Below are 19276 nucleotides of genomic sequence, written 5' to 3' on the forward strand. Positions count from 1 at the left end.
TACATATTGAGCACTGTGAGTATGAGATAAATGTAAAACCAAAAATCGCATTGACAATTAATAAATAAAGGGAATTTTTAAATATGTAAAAACTAATTGTTTTTTGAAAATGAGGTGAAATTAAGTTAGGCATTAAAGTGCATCTTTTCCTAAAGTCACAGAATTTGAGAAGGTTTACCTCGGTTGTAGATGCCTGGAAACTATTATTTGATAGCAAACTACTGTTATTGAAATCATACTTTTTACTAGTATTAACACAATTGACGCTAAAGCCAACGATATTTTTGTCGCGTATGTAGCTTGTGCCTGGTGTTGTTGTTCCAAGAGCTATTCCCATAGAAGTTCCTATGTGCGCATTAGGCAATACTATTTGGTTGTTAATACTAACTCCAGTACAAGAACTTTTTTCATTTCCGACTCCGATGATGGACTTATTTGATACTACTGTTTTCCCACCGATGTTGCCATTTTTTGTAATGTCCGGTATATTTAGAAAACAAACGTTCCCATCTAAATTTCCAGTTAATTTTCGGTAACTGGATATGTTATAAATGGCAGTCGAATTCAAATCTCCCGAATTCAGTTGAGTACCATTTACTGTCAATATGCTTGAACCGTTACATATAACCGATGACTGGGCTCTAACTGGTTCAGACGTAGATAAGTTTCTATTTACAACGTTTGCATAGCTTTGTTGATGCTGCTGTGTTTGCTGAAGGTGATGGATTGGTGGATGCTGCTGATTCGTCAAGTGTGGGGACTGCTGAGCGTTCTGCGCTGATGCCTTAAGAATGGAGACCACATTGTATGCCTTATTTATCTGAAACTGAGGCTGTGCAGTGGGATGGCTATGCTGCTGTTGAAGAGGCTGCTGAAGAGATTGTGGCTTTGAAGTTGGCACCTGTTGATCATACTTTTTGGACTTTTTATTGGCTGGCAAAATCTACAACAGATCACAAGAGCAGGAATATTTTCGGACTGTAAAATTTAATTAACAATGATTTTTAACTAAAAGTTCAGCCCAAGATTAAAAATTTTTTTTTGGATAATTGACTTATTCGACTTCATGGCATTTTAATGAAATTTAACTAAACAATATAAATGAAATTAACAAATCAAAAATTTTAATTTTACGTAGTATTACACTTCTGCACTATGAAATTTGATTTTTATACTTATGTGTTTTTTAACATCAAATTTTGCGATAACCAGTATATCCAAAAAAAAAAGCACATAAAATTTGCAAAAGATATTATTTTAATAGGTTATTTAGGTTGCTGTAGAACAAAAGGATTATAAAATCGAGCACAATTAAAACCAAAGTTATATGTTGTCAAAAAACCGATATATATAAAGTTTAGATAATTTTTGAATAAAAGCACCGAAACAAAGATTTCCTTTCCATTAGTTAGTTGGCTAGATGTTCTTACTGCTTCAATGACATGTCTATACAGACTGCTCTTATGACATGGGTATATGTACACCCCTATTCTGATACTGATAAGGAATTTATATACAACTGTGTTCATTGAAATAGCAGTGCCTATGACCAGCGAGTTTAATCTATGATTAAACTATGATTTACACTTTTAATAGAAGAAATTTCTTTATAATATCATTAGGTATTTAATTTCAAACAATTCAACAAATGTTTGAGTCCACCAAGTCCTGGCAACGTTTGGAAGGCATCTGCGCCGGTTCACCCTGCACAACTTGACAAAGCTAAGCTTAAGAAGTCGGGGAGTTCTTCGACACATAATGTCAGTCCAGAGGATATTATGCCACTTGGAGACTGGCCAGTTTAACTGGGTTTTGGCGAAGTCCAAACTTACCATAATAATTTGACTAAGTGGGGGCACCTTTCGTGGGCTGGCACTTAAATTTTCATTCAGTAGTCGTCGTCGAATAGTAACGTCACTGATTTTCAAGATTAACTCAGAGTTGACATATGTCTCTAAAGGATCCAAAAAGATTAACCTTACTGAAACGTACTTTGCGTCGATCCTCTGTATCTGTGGTTTTACGTGAGGCACTACCATTTTCCTCCTTCAAATCATAATTAATGGCATTGGATACCATTTTTACAGAACATTGAAGGATTTTTTGAATTTCTCTATATGTTTTCCCTTCTCTCTAAACTTAAGAATCAACTTTTTTCTTCCTGGGAGCAGTGCTGTCTTCTACCCATTCAAATATACTTTTTTATTTTTGTAATTTATTGTCCTTACAAATAAAATAAACAACTTAATAAAACTCCCTTTTTACAAAATATTGACCATTTCGGGACTTTTCGTTGGACAAAGCCAGACACTGTTATTTTAATGAACAGCCTTAATCTTGTGAATTTTCTCAAGAATGTAAAGATAATAAGGATAACTTGAAAAACTAACGGGACTTTTTTTCTATCTATACGGTCCATTTTACTAAAATAAGTTTTAAAAAAGGCGCTCACGAAAAGGAACTTGGAGAAGTAAATTTATATATCTTAGTTTCTCATGCCTGTATGGTCGAAAATATCTTCTTCACTGCTTTACAAACTTCAGACTGAAATCGATAAACCCTTTTCGAGGGTATCGAAATTATAAACACAAGCTAATTTTACCATTATTTTGTTTCTATTGCAAGATGAATCAATGAAATATGTCGGAAAGATGTCTTTTGTTAGGCGATTTACGGAGTCACAGGATTTATTTTGTATTTATTTAATATTAAAATTAAACAAAAACATATAAATAGTTTTTATTGCTCACTAGCGCAACCTGAATGCGGTGAAAATTGTTGTGTTAGTAATTTGTGTCAGTTTGTCAAAAATTGTTTTGGCCCACATTAGAAATTGGCAGGACCAAACAGGACCTACAGCCAGAATAGCAATGCAACATTTTACCCTGAAACTACTGAAACTGAGCCGCCGTTGAAATCAAAATCGTTTTTAATCAACACGTTTTCGCACCCATAAAAAAGTGATTTTGTGTGATGCCAAAAACTAGAATGAGACTGTTAATATTGAAATAAGTTACCTCATACCATGCGCAGAAGACGTTCATTTGTGACTAAGCTATTACAGGACTAGAACACAAAGTAAAGTGAACAATCAAGTTTAAGATTGCATTTAGCTATTTTATTTTATTAATTTAGTAAGCCAACTGTGTGGAGACTATTACTTTACTTGCAAACATTAATTTTTTTTTTATATTATTAAATAAATTATCTGAAACTCTGACTTTTATCAAACTAACATTTTAATTAAAACTATAATTGAAAAGTTTTGTGAAAGAATTCTTTTAAAATAAAGTATAATAATACTTGAAGATTCTGTTATTCAATGATAACATTTACAGGTTAAGTAAAAATTAGAATTTTTAATTCATTTCACATTGATGATTGAGTTTTGCTGGCTATAATACAACAAAAAAGTACGCATTTATGTTTAAAAACATAAATGATATGTATGCTGATATGTTTCATATCAGCTGACGTCGGCCAGGATAAAAATCTACACGAACTTTAATTTTATTAATTTTATGAAAAATTACACACAAATACTCCTTAAATTTTTCTTTTATACTTCGCTTTTACTGTACGAGAAGTGTGATACCATCTTAATACATATGTTTGTTAGCATAGACCTTATAAAAATAAATATTTGAGCTCTTTTCGAACACTATTTTAGGAAGAGATAATTAATTTACAACGAATACAAGGAAAATAATACTTATTAGCAAATTATGCGAAAATGGATATATGTATGTTCATAATTTTGAAGATGATATTGTCAAATCGACTTACCATATTTTGTGCTGAATGGGGCTGCATGACTTTATCTATATCTGATTGTGTTGATAAAGTTGGTATAGCTTGTTGCATTACGTATGTCTATTCCTAGAGTTAGTTGTGTAAGAAATCGCCAAACGGTTAACTTAGCCGTTGCATAGACGATTTCTGGGGCGATTTTGGACCCACTAAAATAAGACGTCACTCAACCATTTGATTCTTTAATAAATATTAATTGAAATTAATGTGTTAACGAGTCAGTTATGCATAAAACATTTTACCTGGAAATATATTGCTTCCAGAAAAGTCTCTGAAATTATAAGAACTGATACAAATAAAATCATTGTCTAATATATAGAAAAAGCACACATATCGATGCAACTTTAAGTAAAAAATAGTAAGTTTCAAACAGAAATTTATGTTATAAACATCTATATAGACAGAAGTCTAGAGCTTAAGGCCAGAAATAATTTCCATCTTACTTTTGGCAATCCAGCCTGGTAGCCTTACTTATTTGCCGACGTTGACGTTGTGACTTTGGACGTTTAGTCGTTTATCACAAAGGTGCATATTGTGAAAACGTGCCACGAATTTAAACGTTGGCATAATTTTCAAGAAATTGAAACCCATTTTAGAGTGTTAGTGGTAAAGTCTTACTTCCCTTAACTCTGCGAATTCAACTAGCAAAGTATCATGTAATATTTGTTGCCCAGTCCCCTTTTTTACCCATCAATTTACCTGAGCAAATGTATGTATGTGCCTATCCGATGTGATTATGTACAAAAAATACAAATGTTAAGAATTCCACTTTAAGTGAATTATAAAAGTGTATTTATTTTAATTAATCAAGCCGTAATTTCAGCTTTATCTTTACATTCAAAAACTATTTTTTAATAATTTCCACATGCAATGTGTTCTGTTCATAGGAACAGAGTTGCATTTATTTTTCGAAACATCGATAGCACACTCACAAGTAATAGTGGTGGCTGAAGATAATTATTATCAACGATAGTTAAGTAACATTCTGAAACGCTTCAACATTAATAAATGTAATATATGTTGACAATAAAGTTCATGTTTATAAACTCAGATTTCAAAGCCTATTTTATGTATTTCTTTTACAAAAAATAACACAATTTTTGTAATTTGTTTTTCCATTGCGGTGTCTAACTCATAATGTTGTTTAAAATTGTTGTGTCAACCAGTATTGCATTCTTGATTATGAGACCTTTTGCGTCACTTGTCTAAATAGTTCCTTATATCTTAATTTGTTAAAAGTGAACAATGTGCTCTTAATTTGAAATTAACGCGCATGTTTTTTTTAAACATATTTGTTTTAGATACCAGTAAATTATTTTTTTTGACTGCTAATATATTTGGTCATATAAAATTAAATATATTTGAACGGTAGCTCAAGAATAAGTGCATAGTAAGTTGATATAATAATCTGCATTGGACTACTCCTTGGTCTGTATAAAATTTGGGGCAATTACTCCAATAAGGGCAAAGGCAAAAGTTTATTGCAAAAAAAAATATTGTCGCGACGCAACCAGACAACAAAATTAATAAAATATTTGTCATCAGACAATACCAAATAGCCATATGCGATCATATTTCGACATCTATGTTAATGTAAATACACAAAAAGGGCGATCATGCTGTGTAACTTCGAGTAAACAATTACTGCTTTAAACATTAAATTAAAAGGAGAAGATAAATTTTTAAAAGTGCACAACGAATGTACCGTTCTGAAGACCACTCTAATCTGTTTGGATACAATATCGTATAAATCACTATATCGCCAATGGAGACTATCCTTGGGATAATCGAGCGATATCCCAAAAATCGAAATAAGTAGAATTCGTAACTGATACTCAACTTTTTTTTCTATCACTGGATCCCAGTACGAAATATGTATGTAAGTAAATAAGTAAATATTTGTTTAGTCTGGGCAACGCAAGTAATGCCATAAACTAGTCTGGAAGAGCCTTAATAAAATTTGGATATGTTAATATTTTAACAGATTAATTGTTTTCAAAGTTATTAATAAATAAGTAAACTTCAATAAAATAAACAACATTTCAAACCTTTTGCGGCATATTTTAATTATATTTACTGCCTCAGAAATAAATATATATATTTGCCTCAGATAAGTTTTGTGCGGTTTGTGGGCATTAGAAGGGAAGCATTTTTTTTTTGGCATATCTATAGAATTGGTATAGATTAATAAAATAAAAAATTAACACATTTTTCGCATTGTTATGCGGCTTGTGGGCATATTAGAGAGCGTGGTAAACATCTGACAACAATCTTACACTTACAGAAAGCGTTACTTAAATCTGAATGCCTAATATCAGCACCCTAGCTTTTATAGATCCTGAGATATCAGCTTATTAGTGAATAGTTAACACATTTTTCGCATTATGCTCCTTGTGGGCATATTAGAGATCGTGGTCAACACTTCATTCTCATGTTACATACTTTACGAGTAATAAGGATATTTACGTCGACTTAATAAGAATACAATTCTTTTAAGATCATGGATACCAATTTTTTAGTTTAAAAATGATATTTTTTTTATTATTTTTTTCGAGCGACTCCTACGGCCACACCTCCCGCCCAACCGACCGAGGGGCGCTGCCGTGTATCGTAAGGCTCGAATCGCGGGAAGATAGACGCGATATAGAAGACAGTAAAGGACGAGGAAATATATTTATACTAGTAGTAAGATCTAAGAATTTGTTAAATACGTTAGTATTGATCGCTTTAAGAACGGCAGAGAGTCAGAATTAGAGATAATAGGATAGAATCTATTATAGTCAGCACATAATACTCTGTAGGGATAATGCAACTCATAGTTAGATCTACAATGATTTAAAATTAGACGTTCGTAATTTCTAGTAAATCTGCTTGGAACAGTGAAGTTTAGCCGACTAACCAAGTCGGGACTATCAAGTCGGGACTATCGGGACTATCCAAGCATCGTTCTACGGTTAGCTAAGGAGGGATTTGGTTTTTTTTTTTATATTCTTTACAATTAAAACAATAAATTCTTATATAAGAGAATGTACTATTCTCTTAGTGCTGATATACCTCATCTGGATGATATTTTTTATGTTATGGAAAGGTAGATATTTATATTTACTATCGAATATATCGATAATTTAAAGGCAATGTACAGACTTTTTGGTGGCAAATGGTCTTTGGACAGTAGTATTAAGGCGGGCAAAAAAAATACTAAATACGGTCCACGAAATATAGAATTTTATATATTTCTTCTATCAAGCACTTTAGATATTCCGCAGAGTTTTGTTTTAATTGAATCAAATCTGAAAATGAGTTTTGAACATTCATAACTAATGGTGCAGCATCAGCAGCTACTATAGCATTAGTTTTAATTTTTTTTAAATTACAAAATCCATGTATACATTTGAGCTCTTATAGATATGTATTTTGGGTTAGCCTGTGAGACCGTAACTTTAAACCAAAATAATACCATATTTTATTATACTTGGCCACCAGGAAATATATAGCTGAACATAGTATATTATTTTGCGCACAAAGCTCTCTTAAAAACCGTTATTGAATTTTAATAAAGAGAAATGCTTTTGTATGCTTTTTCTCTCGACTTCCGTGAGAGATGGACAGTTAGAAGGATTGTTGTAGATTGCTGCTGCCATTGTTGTTCTTTTACTTGGCCATTGCTGCTGGTGCCCATTTCTTGGTTGTTGTTGTGCTGCTGCCTCTACAAGAACTGATTTCGTGTTGGCTTATCATGGATAAATCAGTCAACCAACTGGTAATGCTAGAACAAGACGTACGCGTATTCGAGAAATATAAACACAATTTTAAGAAAGTTTGCGATAAAGTTGTATAAGAATTTAAATAAGCAAAAAGGTAATTTTATTATAAATAAGGAATATGAAAACCTTGTTCCAGTGATACAAATTCATCAATTATTGCAAATTCTAAAGTGGTTGGAAGGTTTAATGTTTATCTTAAATAAAGTCATTTCGTTTACAGAAATAAACACAATTTTACGAAAAAAGTTACACATTTTCTCACGTATATATAAGATAGCTGCACTTGAAAACGTATTGTAAAGGACTCAATATTTTACAATAAGTTTGTACATATATAAAAATAACTGTAGACGAGTGTGAGTGCCATTTTTTTAGGGCTTTTGCTAACACATTGCTTTTGCAGCTTCAGAGCAACGCCATCATCAGTACCATCCTCTTTGGTACTTCTTGGCTTGCCCTTACATTCCGAAGCTTTTGCTGTTTCGCATTAATAGTGCTTTTACCACAGGCAAGAACCGAATGCTTTGCGAAGCTCCAAACGACAATTGCCTGGTGTTCTGACAATCCCACACCTGTTGTTGGCAGCGCCCAAAAATGTTGCCTATAAATAATGATTTATCTGGTTTGCCGACTTAATTTATCTCATAAAATAAAATACTAATTTTTCGTAAAAAAAGGGGATTATCATGAATTGTTTTATGTATGTATGTAATAAATTTATTTTATTCTGAAGTTTGTACCGCACCAACAGACTGACGTACCGACCAACTAACTTATTATATAAAATTATAAAAAAAACGAAATTAAAAAAAATCATGTGATAAAATGTATTTTCGTCGTTTTCACCATTATGTGTTCTAATTTGGTATACACTAGTTTTTTTTGCAATATATAATTTTTATATAAATCTTCATATATTTTTCCTCTATAGACCTTAGGTAAGTGTTCTTAGTTTAAAAAAAAATGGTCCTGAACTTCATAACATTTTAAGTAAAGAAAATTGTATACCTTGGCGCTAATAGAAAATACAACATTTTCAACTACCCCATGGTCAAACATGCGCTGCGTCTAGATTCGTTGTAAACTATGAATGTTAAAGGTACGAGAAAGCGTTTTGGATCCTATCCTTGATCAGGATCACGAGCCGAGGCGATCTAGCCATGCCTCGACAGTTGACACCTACTTAGGACGCGCTAGTTTGTTTCAGACGTATCCACGTATACTTTGGCGCTAATAGAAAATACAACATTTTCAACTACCCCATGGTCAAACATGCGCTGCGTCTAGATTCGTTGTAACACACTTTTGAAAAATGTTCGATTTTTTTTTATTATTCATTTTTATTTTTATTGATATGACAAAATATTGTTAAAATTTCTCCTTCGCGCTCCACCTAGTTCAGTAATGAATACCTGTTTTTTTAAAGCCTTTTAAAAACATGTTTTGAACATTTGTATGTAACAGGCTAAAGGAATTAATAGCCGAGTCGATCTGGACATGTCCGTCTGTCTGTCCAATTCAGCATGCAGACTTTAGACACAAGGACCCAGCGCAAGTTTGTAGATTCATATTTCCACGCCCACTCTAACGCCCACAAACCGGCCAAAAACTTCCACGCCCACTTTTGAAAAATGTTTTGATATTTCTCTTTTTTTTATTAGTTTTGTAAATTCCTATAAATTTGCCAAACATCTTTTTGCCACGCCTCCTAGTGCTCACACTTTAAAAAAATAGTTGAATATGTTTTTATTAAATTTACAAAATTATTTCTATCGATTTCCAAACCATTTTGTGCAACGCGACAAACCACCCAAAACGTTTATATTTTATTATTGTTGTTTCCCCAAATTCTACCGATATTCCGGAAAATGTTGAAATTTTTCGTTCGCACTTCAGTAAGATTTTTTCGTCAGGTTATCAGGTATCTGATAGTCGGAGAACTCGACTATAGCATTCTCTTTTGTTTTTATAAGAAAATTATCAGCTTGTAATATATTATTAATTATATAACTTTCCGGGTACCCTTCGACAGGCATCCACTAACAATAAACATAAACATGAACCTGTATTTTACATCGCTGTGTTAATACATTTTAAAACTTAAAATCATCCACGTGACTTTAAAAAGATGAAACAGAAAAAAAAAATAGCAAAAATTTTAGTCGTCGTGATGGTGTTATTCTGGAGTCCAGTAGTGGACTTAAAAAGTCCTAGTAACGCACACACTCAGGATTCAGTGTCCGTTTCTCTGCCTGGCGACATAATACTTGGTGGGCTATTTCCCGTCCATGAAAAAGGTGAAGGTGCTCCATGCGGACCTAAAGTATACAATAGGGGAGTTCAACGTCTGGAAGCAATGCTTTATGCTATAGATCGTGTAAACAATGACCCCAATATACTTCCTGGAATTACGATAGGAGTCCATATACTTGACACCTGTTCAAGAGACACATATGCCCTCAACCAGTCGCTTCAGTTTGTAAGAGCATCCCTCAACAATTTAGACACATCCGTGTTTGAGTGTGCAGATGCATCAAGCCCGCAACTTAAAAAAAATACTTCATCGGGGCCAGTTTTTGGAGTTATTGGTGGATCCTACAGTTCCGTGTCCTTGCAAGTGGCAAATTTACTGCGTCTCTTTCATATTCCTCAAGTATCACCGGCGTCAACCGCTAAAACGCTTTCGGACAAATCGCGCTTTGATCTGTTTGCTAGAACAGTACCGCCAGACACTTTTCAATCCGTAGCCCTCGTGGATATACTAAAAAACTTTAACTGGTCATACGTATCCACGATACATTCGGAGGGATCTTATGGTGAGTCTTAATCAGTCTTCGGCAAGCCGCAGGTGATATATGTGCTTGCTGATATATGTGCTGTAATATTTTCAATTACATTTACGACTAGCAACTAGATTATATATGTACTCATCCGATTGTGTTTACATTTAAGCCGAATTTATATGTTTATGTTTGTTTATTACAAACAACAAAATGATTATTTCTTTTCTATTAATGTATACATATTTGTATTATGGGGTTTATATACCCTTGTATAATTTATTACGATATTTACGTTATTAATGTATGATATTAATTAAACCAATTTATAGGTGAATATGGGATTGAAGCATTGCACAAGGAAGCTACCGAACGAAATGTATGCATAGCGGTAGCCGAGAAAGTACCCAGTGCCGCTGACGACAAAGTTTTTGATTCTATTATAAGCAAACTTCAAAAGAAGCCTAACGCTCGCGGCGTAGTACTTTTTACGAGAGCTGAAGATGCCCGTCGAATTCTACAAGCAGCCAAACGGGCCAACTTATCCCAACCGTTTCATTGGATAGCAAGTGATGGTTGGGGAAAACAACAAAAACTACTTGACGGGTTAGAGGACATTGCTGAAGGCGCAATTACTGTAGAACTGCAATCAGAGATAATCGCAGATTTTGATCGCTACATGATGCAGCTGACCCCAGACACAAATCAAAGGAATCCTTGGTTTGCTGAGTACTGGGAGGATACTTTTAACTGTGCTCTGACATCTGTTTCGAAGGAACCTGATACAGGAAAATCAGTTGATTCTACTGACAATATGATTGGCCGCAAGACTAAAACAACATGCGACAATAGTTACCGGTTATCAGAAAAAGTTGGGTAAGTTCCAACTTGTTTATTATTATACCCGTTACTCGTAAGGATCTGTAGCAGAGTCGATCTGACCATGTCCGTCTGTCCGTCTATCTGTCCTTCCGTATGAAGGTCGAGCTCTCAGAAACTATAAAAGCTAGAAAGTTGAGACTCGGAATGCAGAATCCAGAGACATAGACCCAGCGCAAGTTTATTGATTCATGTTGCCACGCCTACTCTAACGCCCACAAACCGGCCAAAACTTTTTCGGAGAATTTTCTTTGGCCATGCCGAATAAATGATTGACATTTTCATCTTCATATGCCAAGCGAGCGCTCTCTGCAGTTGTTAGGGACAAGAAGGGTTGTCTAATTCTTTAAGGAAAAAAGTTTTACACGTCATTTTCCTCCACACTTTTAGTGTTTCTAATTAAAAGATAAATAAATAATTAATTATACACACTTCAACAAAATAAAAAATCAATAGTGGGTCATACAGACATTGGTGTGCTTAATTTTAAAAGTATTAAAGTATTTAGACTCTAAAGTAATGGAATCGAAAGTACCCAGTCGGAAGATCGGGAACGTGTCGAGGAAAAATGGTGTCATAAAGTACTCCTTTTGCACAGAACAACGAAACAATTTCATTTTTCCACAATATAGAAGCTTGCTAGAAGCATTGAATTGAAGTTTTCGTATTCTACTATAATACATTTAGATGTATTCTTTGCTCATAATTTTACTATCGTGCATATTCGGGTACGAATCGAACCCTGTTTTGTCTACACACAGATTCTGTGGAAATATTTTTCAATTATGCTTTAATTTCACAATGTATAGGAAATTATAGTTGTGCATATAAAATATAAATGAAATATAATAATGTATAGGAAATTATAGTTGTGCATATAAACAAACTCATATAAAATAATAGTAATATAAATAATACATACATACATATTTACACATTTACATCGTACATATATGTATAAACAGAGAGAGAATGCTCTAGTAGAGTTTCCCGACTATCTAATACCGGTTACTCAGCTAGTGGAACTCGAAATTTCAACACTGTCAGTTTTTGGCGGTTTTTGGCAGTTTTGAACAGTTATCAAAAATGACCGTTATTGGGCGGTTTGTGGGCGTTAGAGCAATCTCGGCTAATAAAAAGTATATACATATACTTTTACTCTACGAGTAACGAGTATAAAAATCAGAATGTACATATAAATATGATACATTTATTGTATATATAAAATATTTTATCTAAAAGTATGAACGTTTGATCGATGATTTTTTATGGCCATTGTAAGAAGGCAAGCACATTTAAAACAAACGGTACTTACGAAAAGCAAATGACGAAATTGGTAAAAGCAGACATTAACTGCAGTAAACAGTCATAATACAGTTATGTATATGTAAATTATCTATATATTGCAGATGTTTGCCATTCATCTAACAGTATAAATCAACAAGGCTACTGATACATAGTTAAACAAAATAAACAAGAGAGAACGCTATGTCGCGTTTCCCGACTATCTGATACCCGTTACTCAGCTAGTGAAAGTGCGAAGGAGTCTTCAGCACTGACGTGAATAAAAATGAAATATTAATAATCCTGTGTTATACTTGAATACTTGTTTTGGAAAAATCCAGAAGCCTTGCAGGGAACAGGTGCGTTGCACGGGAAGTATGAGAGAGTCTCACGCCCGGCAATATGGAATAGTAACTTTCCTACTTGTGGTACTCCTTTATCTAGAAAAAGAAGTATGTAACAACGTGTTTCGGAATAAATCCACTTCCGTCTGGGTATTCTTTGTGATACATACACATGCATACTTTTTTTTAGAACAAGGGATATATTAAAGATTTAAAAGCGATAGCTTAGACAATTGCAGAAATTTCAAATACTTGCTTTAAAATGTAACATGATATAATTCGATTAAATAATCTTGTGACGATATATGTCTAACGCAAACCATCGAAAGAGAGATTGTCCTGTAAAGTCCTACCCCTAGAATATTATTTTAAAATTATATTATTATTAATAATTATTAGATAAAAATCGATTTGAATGAAACAGAATAATAACAAGAACACAATAAATCTAATTACAGATACGAACAGGAGTCAAAGACTCAATTCGTTGTGGATGCTGTCTACGCATTTGCGTATGCACTTCATAATTTGCATAATGATCGTTGTAACACACAAAGCGACCAAACGTCTGAGACAAGGAAGCACCTACAGAGCGAATCTGTGTGGTATCGAAAACTTTCGACTGATACCAAGTCCCAAGCGTGTCCTGACATGGCTAATTATGACGGAAAGGATTTTTACAACAATTACCTTTTGAACGTATCATTTATAGGTAGAGTACTTGATTTTGATTAATATAATTCACTAATAATATAATTGACTTTGTAATCCTGCATGGGGTTCGTTCTGAACAGATCTTGCTGGCAGCGAAGTCAAATTTGATCGACAAGGCGATGGTTTGGCCAGATATGACATTTTGAATTATCAACGTCTAGAAAACTCTTCAGGATATCAGTATAAGGTACCATATATTATACAAATGACAGAAATAGTGTTATGGGATTCCAAATATATGTATGTACTATTTTTATTTGTTTATTATCACGGAGAGGACACCAAAGCAAAACTTAAAGATATATCATGTTATACAATTAATTGTTCTTTGACATGGTAGTCGCAAAGATTTTGAATCAGACATGTCTGTGTACACATTAAGTTATCCAGTGGAAATTATGTTCAAACCGAAATTATTGAAATATTTAGCCGATTTGACATATATACATATAATAAATTTAAGCAAACGTTGTAGATGTCTTCTATTTTGTGCATTTGATATCATAACGTTTGAATTTTTAGTAAGCGATCGCCAGTTCGGTTAATAATATACAAACACAAAAATATATGTTAAAACCTTAGAATTGTAATATATTTAACGATAGCCAAATTAATTTTCAGGTTATTGGCAAATGGTTTAATGGTTTGCAACTAAATTCAGAAACAGTTGTGTGGAACAAGGAAACCGAACAACCTACTTCGGCCTGTTCACTACCATGTGAGGTCGGGATGATCAAGAAACAACAGGTAATGAAGATTTCAGTCAATTTACTTTTATCATATTCATACCGAAATTTAATCTTATAGGGAGATACCTGTTGCTGGATATGCGACAGCTGTGAATCGTTTGAATATGTATATGATGAGTTTACGTGTAAGGACTGCGGTCCTGGACTTTGGCCCTATGCTGACAAGCTTTCCTGCTTTGCTTTAGATATCCAGTATATGAAATGGAAATCGTTGTTTGCCCTTATTCCGATGGCCATTGCAATCTTCGGTATTGCAGTGACAATTATTGTAATAGTATTATTTGCAAAAAATCATGACACTCCATTGGTAAGAGCATCAGGACGTGAGCTAAGCTATACTCTTCTCTTTGGTATACTGGTTTGTTATTGTAATACTTTTGCGCTGATAGCTAAACCAACAATTGGCTCCTGTGTTCTGCAGAGGTTTGGTATTGGGGTTGGCTTTTCCATTATATACAGTGCCTTGCTAACAAAAACAAATCGAATTTCACGAATCTTTCACTCTGCTTCTAAGTCAGCACAGCGCCTTAAGTATATTAGTCCGCAATCACAAGTGGTGATTACCACCTCTTTGATCGGTAAAGTATTAACTTTTATTAAAGGTCCTACATTAATGTAAAATCCTTTTAGCTATACAGGTACTAATCACGATGATTTGGATGGTAGTTGAACCACCAGGAACTCGGTTCTATTACCCAGACCGAAGGGAGGTGATTCTAAAGTGCAATATACAAGACATGTCCTTTCTCTTTTCCCAGCTTTATAATATGATTCTTATAACTATTTGCACTATTTATGCAATTAAAACACGAAAAATACCTGAAAACTTTAATGAGTCAAAGTTCATAGGATTTACCATGTATACCACATGTATAATATGGCTTGCGTTTGTGCCCATATATTTTGGAACTGGAAATTCCTATGAGGTATGTATTTGTTCATTTCTGTGGTGATTTGGTTAACGTTGATAAAATTGTTATATGAACGTTGTGAAATAAACATTCTTATTTGGTTAATCAAACTAAATTATTATGTACACAAGAAAGTAAACTATCTTCGACAACCCCGAAGTGTATATACCCATGCAGTAATTATATAAGACAAAGAACACTTTATGATAAAATGAAAAACAAAACTACGTTAAGTCGTTTGATTATTATCATATTAAAGTGTATGTCAAACGCGTTTTGATCAAAGAAAACGAAGTTATGATTTTTTCCCAATAACTGGCTAGTCATTTGCTGACGGTTTCAATGACAGCTGTATTATAATGTCGTCCGATTACGAAAAATTACCGAAAAACTGGTGTGTACCGAACACTTTGTAATTAAAACAACAGAAAGGTTTGTTTTTTTAACTTTTTGATTTACTTTAAGTTTTGTATGTATGTACATTTAGGATTAAGTTAAACCGTTATATTCGGTCCCAAAACAAAATTAGGGAAATAGTTTGGCTGTAACGGAGCTACTGGATTCTAGCTATGTAATTGTACGCTATAGATAAATATAACGAAATATTTAAATTTTTTTAGGTGCAAACTACTACATTGTGTATTTCAATAAGTCTAAGTGCATCAGTGGCCCTTGTATGTCTATATTCACCTAAAGTATACATCCTCGTCTTTCACCCGGACAAGAATGTTCGCAAGCTAACTATGAACAGTACCGTCTACAGGCGATCGGCCGCGGCGGGAGCTCAGGGTGCCCCAACCAGCTCTGGATATAGTCGCACGCAGGCACCAGGCACCACTGCCTTAACTGGAGGTGCAGTTGGAACAACTGCGTCTTCAAGTGCGCTTCCGACACAAAACAGCCCAAACCTTGATGACGCTTCAGGCCAATCAAATGTTGTTCACAAGAGCAATGGAGAATTTTTACCCGAAGATGGCGAATTCGTTGGGCCAATCTGTAACCGAATAAATAAGTAAGATTAATAGCGAGGAAAATCTCACTTTATAACACTGTGCTACAAAATGAGGCAATTTTAATCTCTTATGCAAGGATTGGAGAAATAAATCTTCAAAGATAAAAAAAATCCTTAGACATTTGTTATATTCAACCTTTCAGATGCGTATTTTCAATTCATTGTATAATTTTTAGTGGCCATTTTCTTCATTTGTATACGGTTCATCATAATAAATCAAATTTTTTAAGATCCATGTACACACATTAAGGTGTACTTTTCCAATAAACACTAAAGTTATTGACAAAACAGTACTCAAAATATACCATATGGCATTTTAATTTAGCTTGAAGCTTGAAGCTCGAGAGTACTACGTTTATACGAACAGACGACTGTAGCTTTTTTATTGAACACTGCCCAACACGGTTATATCCTAACAGAGGATATATGGATTTTAGTAAGCTTGCTTCAAAGCAAAGGACACACTTGCGAAAATATATAGTATATCTGTATATGTATATTCTTGTTTAGTATCAACAGTCGGCACACTATTTGGTGCGTTTCAAAAACACTCGCTTATTAACGTCCACGTCTTAATCTCCCTCGCACTTCCTTTAGCTCATGTGCTCGTTCGAAAACATTCGGCTTGTGGCTTGCATGTTTATCTATCTATCTACCTCGCAGAAAGTTTAAGTAAATGGTATCTGATAGTCTTTGCACTGGACTTAAGCCTTTTTCCTTCTTACATTTTTAATGAACGTTTGAGGTGAATGTTTTGAGGTTCTACTTATGTATATATACGGGTGGAAGTAAAATTATAAAATTATGTGCGCAGTAGTTGATGACAGTTTGATCCAAATCCTATCCTTTAATAAATTAGATTAATAGGAAATATATTACTATATAAATCTTTATGAAAATTACGTAATATCGCTTACAAGTCACAACATATCTGCCAAACTGTAAAATACTTTAGTATGAACTGCGTATCATAACCTTTTGGTATTATTTTATAAATATGTAAAAAAAAAACTTGAAGTAGAAGTCTATTAGACAGTAACACAGCGTTTTATCCGTTGAATAAATACTTTTGATTGCCATAAATGGCAATAGTACTCTAACTATATCATTAATCAATATAGTGGGAGCCTTAAAATTTTTTTGAATGGATGGACTTAATTTATATTTAGTTAGAATCAACTTGCATTTCTAATTTTTTCAATAGATATATTAAGTTTAATTTAAATAATTATTTTCATTAAGTAATTTGTAAATACAAGTTGAGCACCAGGCATCTCCCAAAAACCCGTTTCCCCTACGAATAACGCGAATATTAACGTTCTTCCGCATACATAAGTATATAAGTACATAAGTATAAGAGAAAAAAACCTTTGGTTTATAATTTGTATACTAATGTTTAAGGAATTTCGGTATTATACCGCTTATATGTTTTCAAAGAAAAATGTTCCTAACGAAAATGCTTTTGATAAGTTTAAGTTTAAAAAAATGGGAAAATGGGTGTATGTTTGATTAAAGGCCAACACTGAAAAAGGACAGTAAGGCTTGAACCAAATAATTAGTAAATACATTTTTTTTTAAATAATAGATGTTCAACTCATTTACCCAAACCCTAATGTTATTTCATGTTCAAGCCTTAAACTAATTTTAAGCTATTATAATATATTGTTTGTACACACGCATTTTATTAACATTATATAGTAGATAACGGGAAAGAAGCAGTGTCAGTCATATACAAAATCTTAATAACATGACGATCAATGGATAAAACAAAGTGTAATTAATATGGACTTCCTTTAACTATGTATTAGCCATAAATCGTATTCATTAAATTTTTTAAAGATTTCATTTTTAAATTCTATATAAAATTAATTTAAAATAAAATATAAAATAAATTTTATCGAAGTACCAACATGTTTAGAAACAAAAAGCGGCCAGAGCTTCGCGGCTATAAGGCGTAATATTATATATTCTAAGCCCCTCTACACAATTTATTTAGCTCAGTAAATCAGTATAGAAGTATGTATAGTGAAATCCTATACACTATCTAAGTACAAATAAATTGTATTAACTCTATAAATATTACATAGATGCAAAACACAAATCAGAAATATAAGTTAACAATAAAAATTCTAAGCAACCAAGAAGTGGATTCAATATTTTGCGCGTTTGTGTTAATATAAAATTTTAAGAAGGATATTAGGGAAGATGTTTAAGTAAAAACAAGCGGCGAGACTTAGATAAACGTTCAGCGAGATCAATCAAACAGCTTTATTTAAGTTTACTAACTGAACCGGCGCACCCAGGAAATAATCGTGAAAACGTTTTTTCTTGCACAAGAAAAAATAGACTACATTGAGTAATCTAAAATTCAGGCTATTTCAATTGCCGCATCTTATATAGCCATGCAATAATTATACACATATTAAAAAATGTTTATAATCCGAGTAAGACCATATCATATAATTTTCCGATTTTAATCATTATTTGGGTATACCAAACTAGTACGCAGTATTATCAAAAACAACAAAGCTACGATTTCTTTTCCATTATTTAGTTGTTCCAAGTATTCCTATGCCAGCTATATATACATACTAATTAAAACATATTAGCTTTAAAACTAAGATACTGGTTTATTGACTTACTGACGGATGTGGCTATATCGATTCGTCTATTGAAATATACATACTAAATATGGGCCAAAATGCCTCCATTACTGCTTTCCAACTTCTGACTCAAATCAATATACCCTAGTGATATTGATTAGGAATGTATACTGTATTGGGTCGGAAACACTTTCTTCTTCCTGTTACTTAGTTTTCAATATATTTTGCATACTCTTTAAATCTACGTGCAACGTAGGTATAATAACAAAGTTAATTCAAGCGTAAGCCCCTTATCAAAATAAAGTGTATACTGAGATTAAAGAAAAGTCAATTTTTTAAAACTTATATAATTGTGTGTTATTTACAGTGAATCAGTTTTGTACAATATAATAATTACATCCTGTAAATTCTTTAATTAGTTTGAGT

General features: G+C 33.1%; 2 protein-coding genes across 5 annotated transcripts in view; one reads left to right on the plus strand and one right to left on the minus strand.

The window, feature by feature from the left end:
* LOC122622877 (eukaryotic translation initiation factor 4 gamma 3) overlaps positions 1-4691 on the minus strand; it is a 23436-nt gene extending 18745 nt beyond the window's left edge. The window contains exons 1-3 of one of the 2 annotated variants that reach the window (XM_043801519.1): positions 4510-4691; positions 4053-4081; positions 3787-3990 (exon numbers count right to left, since the gene is read on the minus strand). In XM_043801519.1, the coding sequence (XP_043657454.1) occupies positions 3787-3864 (78 nt within the window). In that variant the 5' untranslated portion in view covers positions 3865-3990; positions 4053-4081; positions 4510-4691. Of the gene's footprint in view, positions 1-3786; positions 3991-4052; positions 4097-4509 lie in introns of both variants that reach the window. The other variant, XM_043801518.1, reaches the window with a different exon arrangement.
* Positions 4042-19138, plus strand: LOC122622879 (metabotropic glutamate receptor). 3 transcript variants are annotated; one of them, XM_043801522.1, is made up of 9 exons: positions 4042-4168; positions 9607-10390; positions 10687-11230; positions 13320-13573; positions 13656-13762; positions 14197-14322; positions 14383-14902; positions 14955-15250; positions 15856-19138. In XM_043801522.1, exons 2-9 carry the CDS (start codon positions 9703-9705, stop codon positions 16249-16251), a joined length of 2931 nt encoding a protein of 976 aa, XP_043657457.1. In that variant the 5' UTR covers positions 4042-4168; positions 9607-9702; the 3' UTR covers positions 16252-19138. The 3 variants fall into 3 exon arrangements, 2 of the variants coding, with proteins under 2 accessions (XP_043657457.1, XP_043657456.1); XR_006326352.1 differs by lacking the exons at positions 4042-4168; positions 15856-19138 and adding an exon at positions 7457-7668 and having other exon boundaries at positions 14383-14631; positions 14714-14902; positions 14955-15095; XM_043801521.1 differs by lacking the exon at positions 4042-4168 and adding an exon at positions 7459-7668.
* The last annotated feature ends 138 nt before the right edge of the window (positions 19139-19276 follow it).

Source organism: Drosophila teissieri, chromosome 4 (genome assembly GCF_016746235.2).
Source record: "Drosophila teissieri strain GT53w chromosome 4, Prin_Dtei_1.1, whole genome shotgun sequence".
In the NCBI taxonomy this organism is placed as follows: domain Eukaryota; kingdom Metazoa; phylum Arthropoda; class Insecta; order Diptera; family Drosophilidae; genus Drosophila; species Drosophila teissieri.

Coding starts and splice junctions, on each gene's coding strand:
- LOC122622879 (XM_043801522.1), top strand. CDS start 9,703: ATGAAACAGAAAAAAAAAATAGCAAAAATTTTAGTCGTCGTGATGGTG. Junction 10,391..10,686: donor ACATTCGGAGGGATCTTATG/GTGAGTCTTAAT, acceptor ACCAATTTATAG/GTGAATATGGGATTGAAGCA. Junction 13,763..14,196: donor CTTCAGGATATCAGTATAAG/GTACCATATATT, acceptor ATTAATTTTCAG/GTTATTGGCAAATGGTTTAA.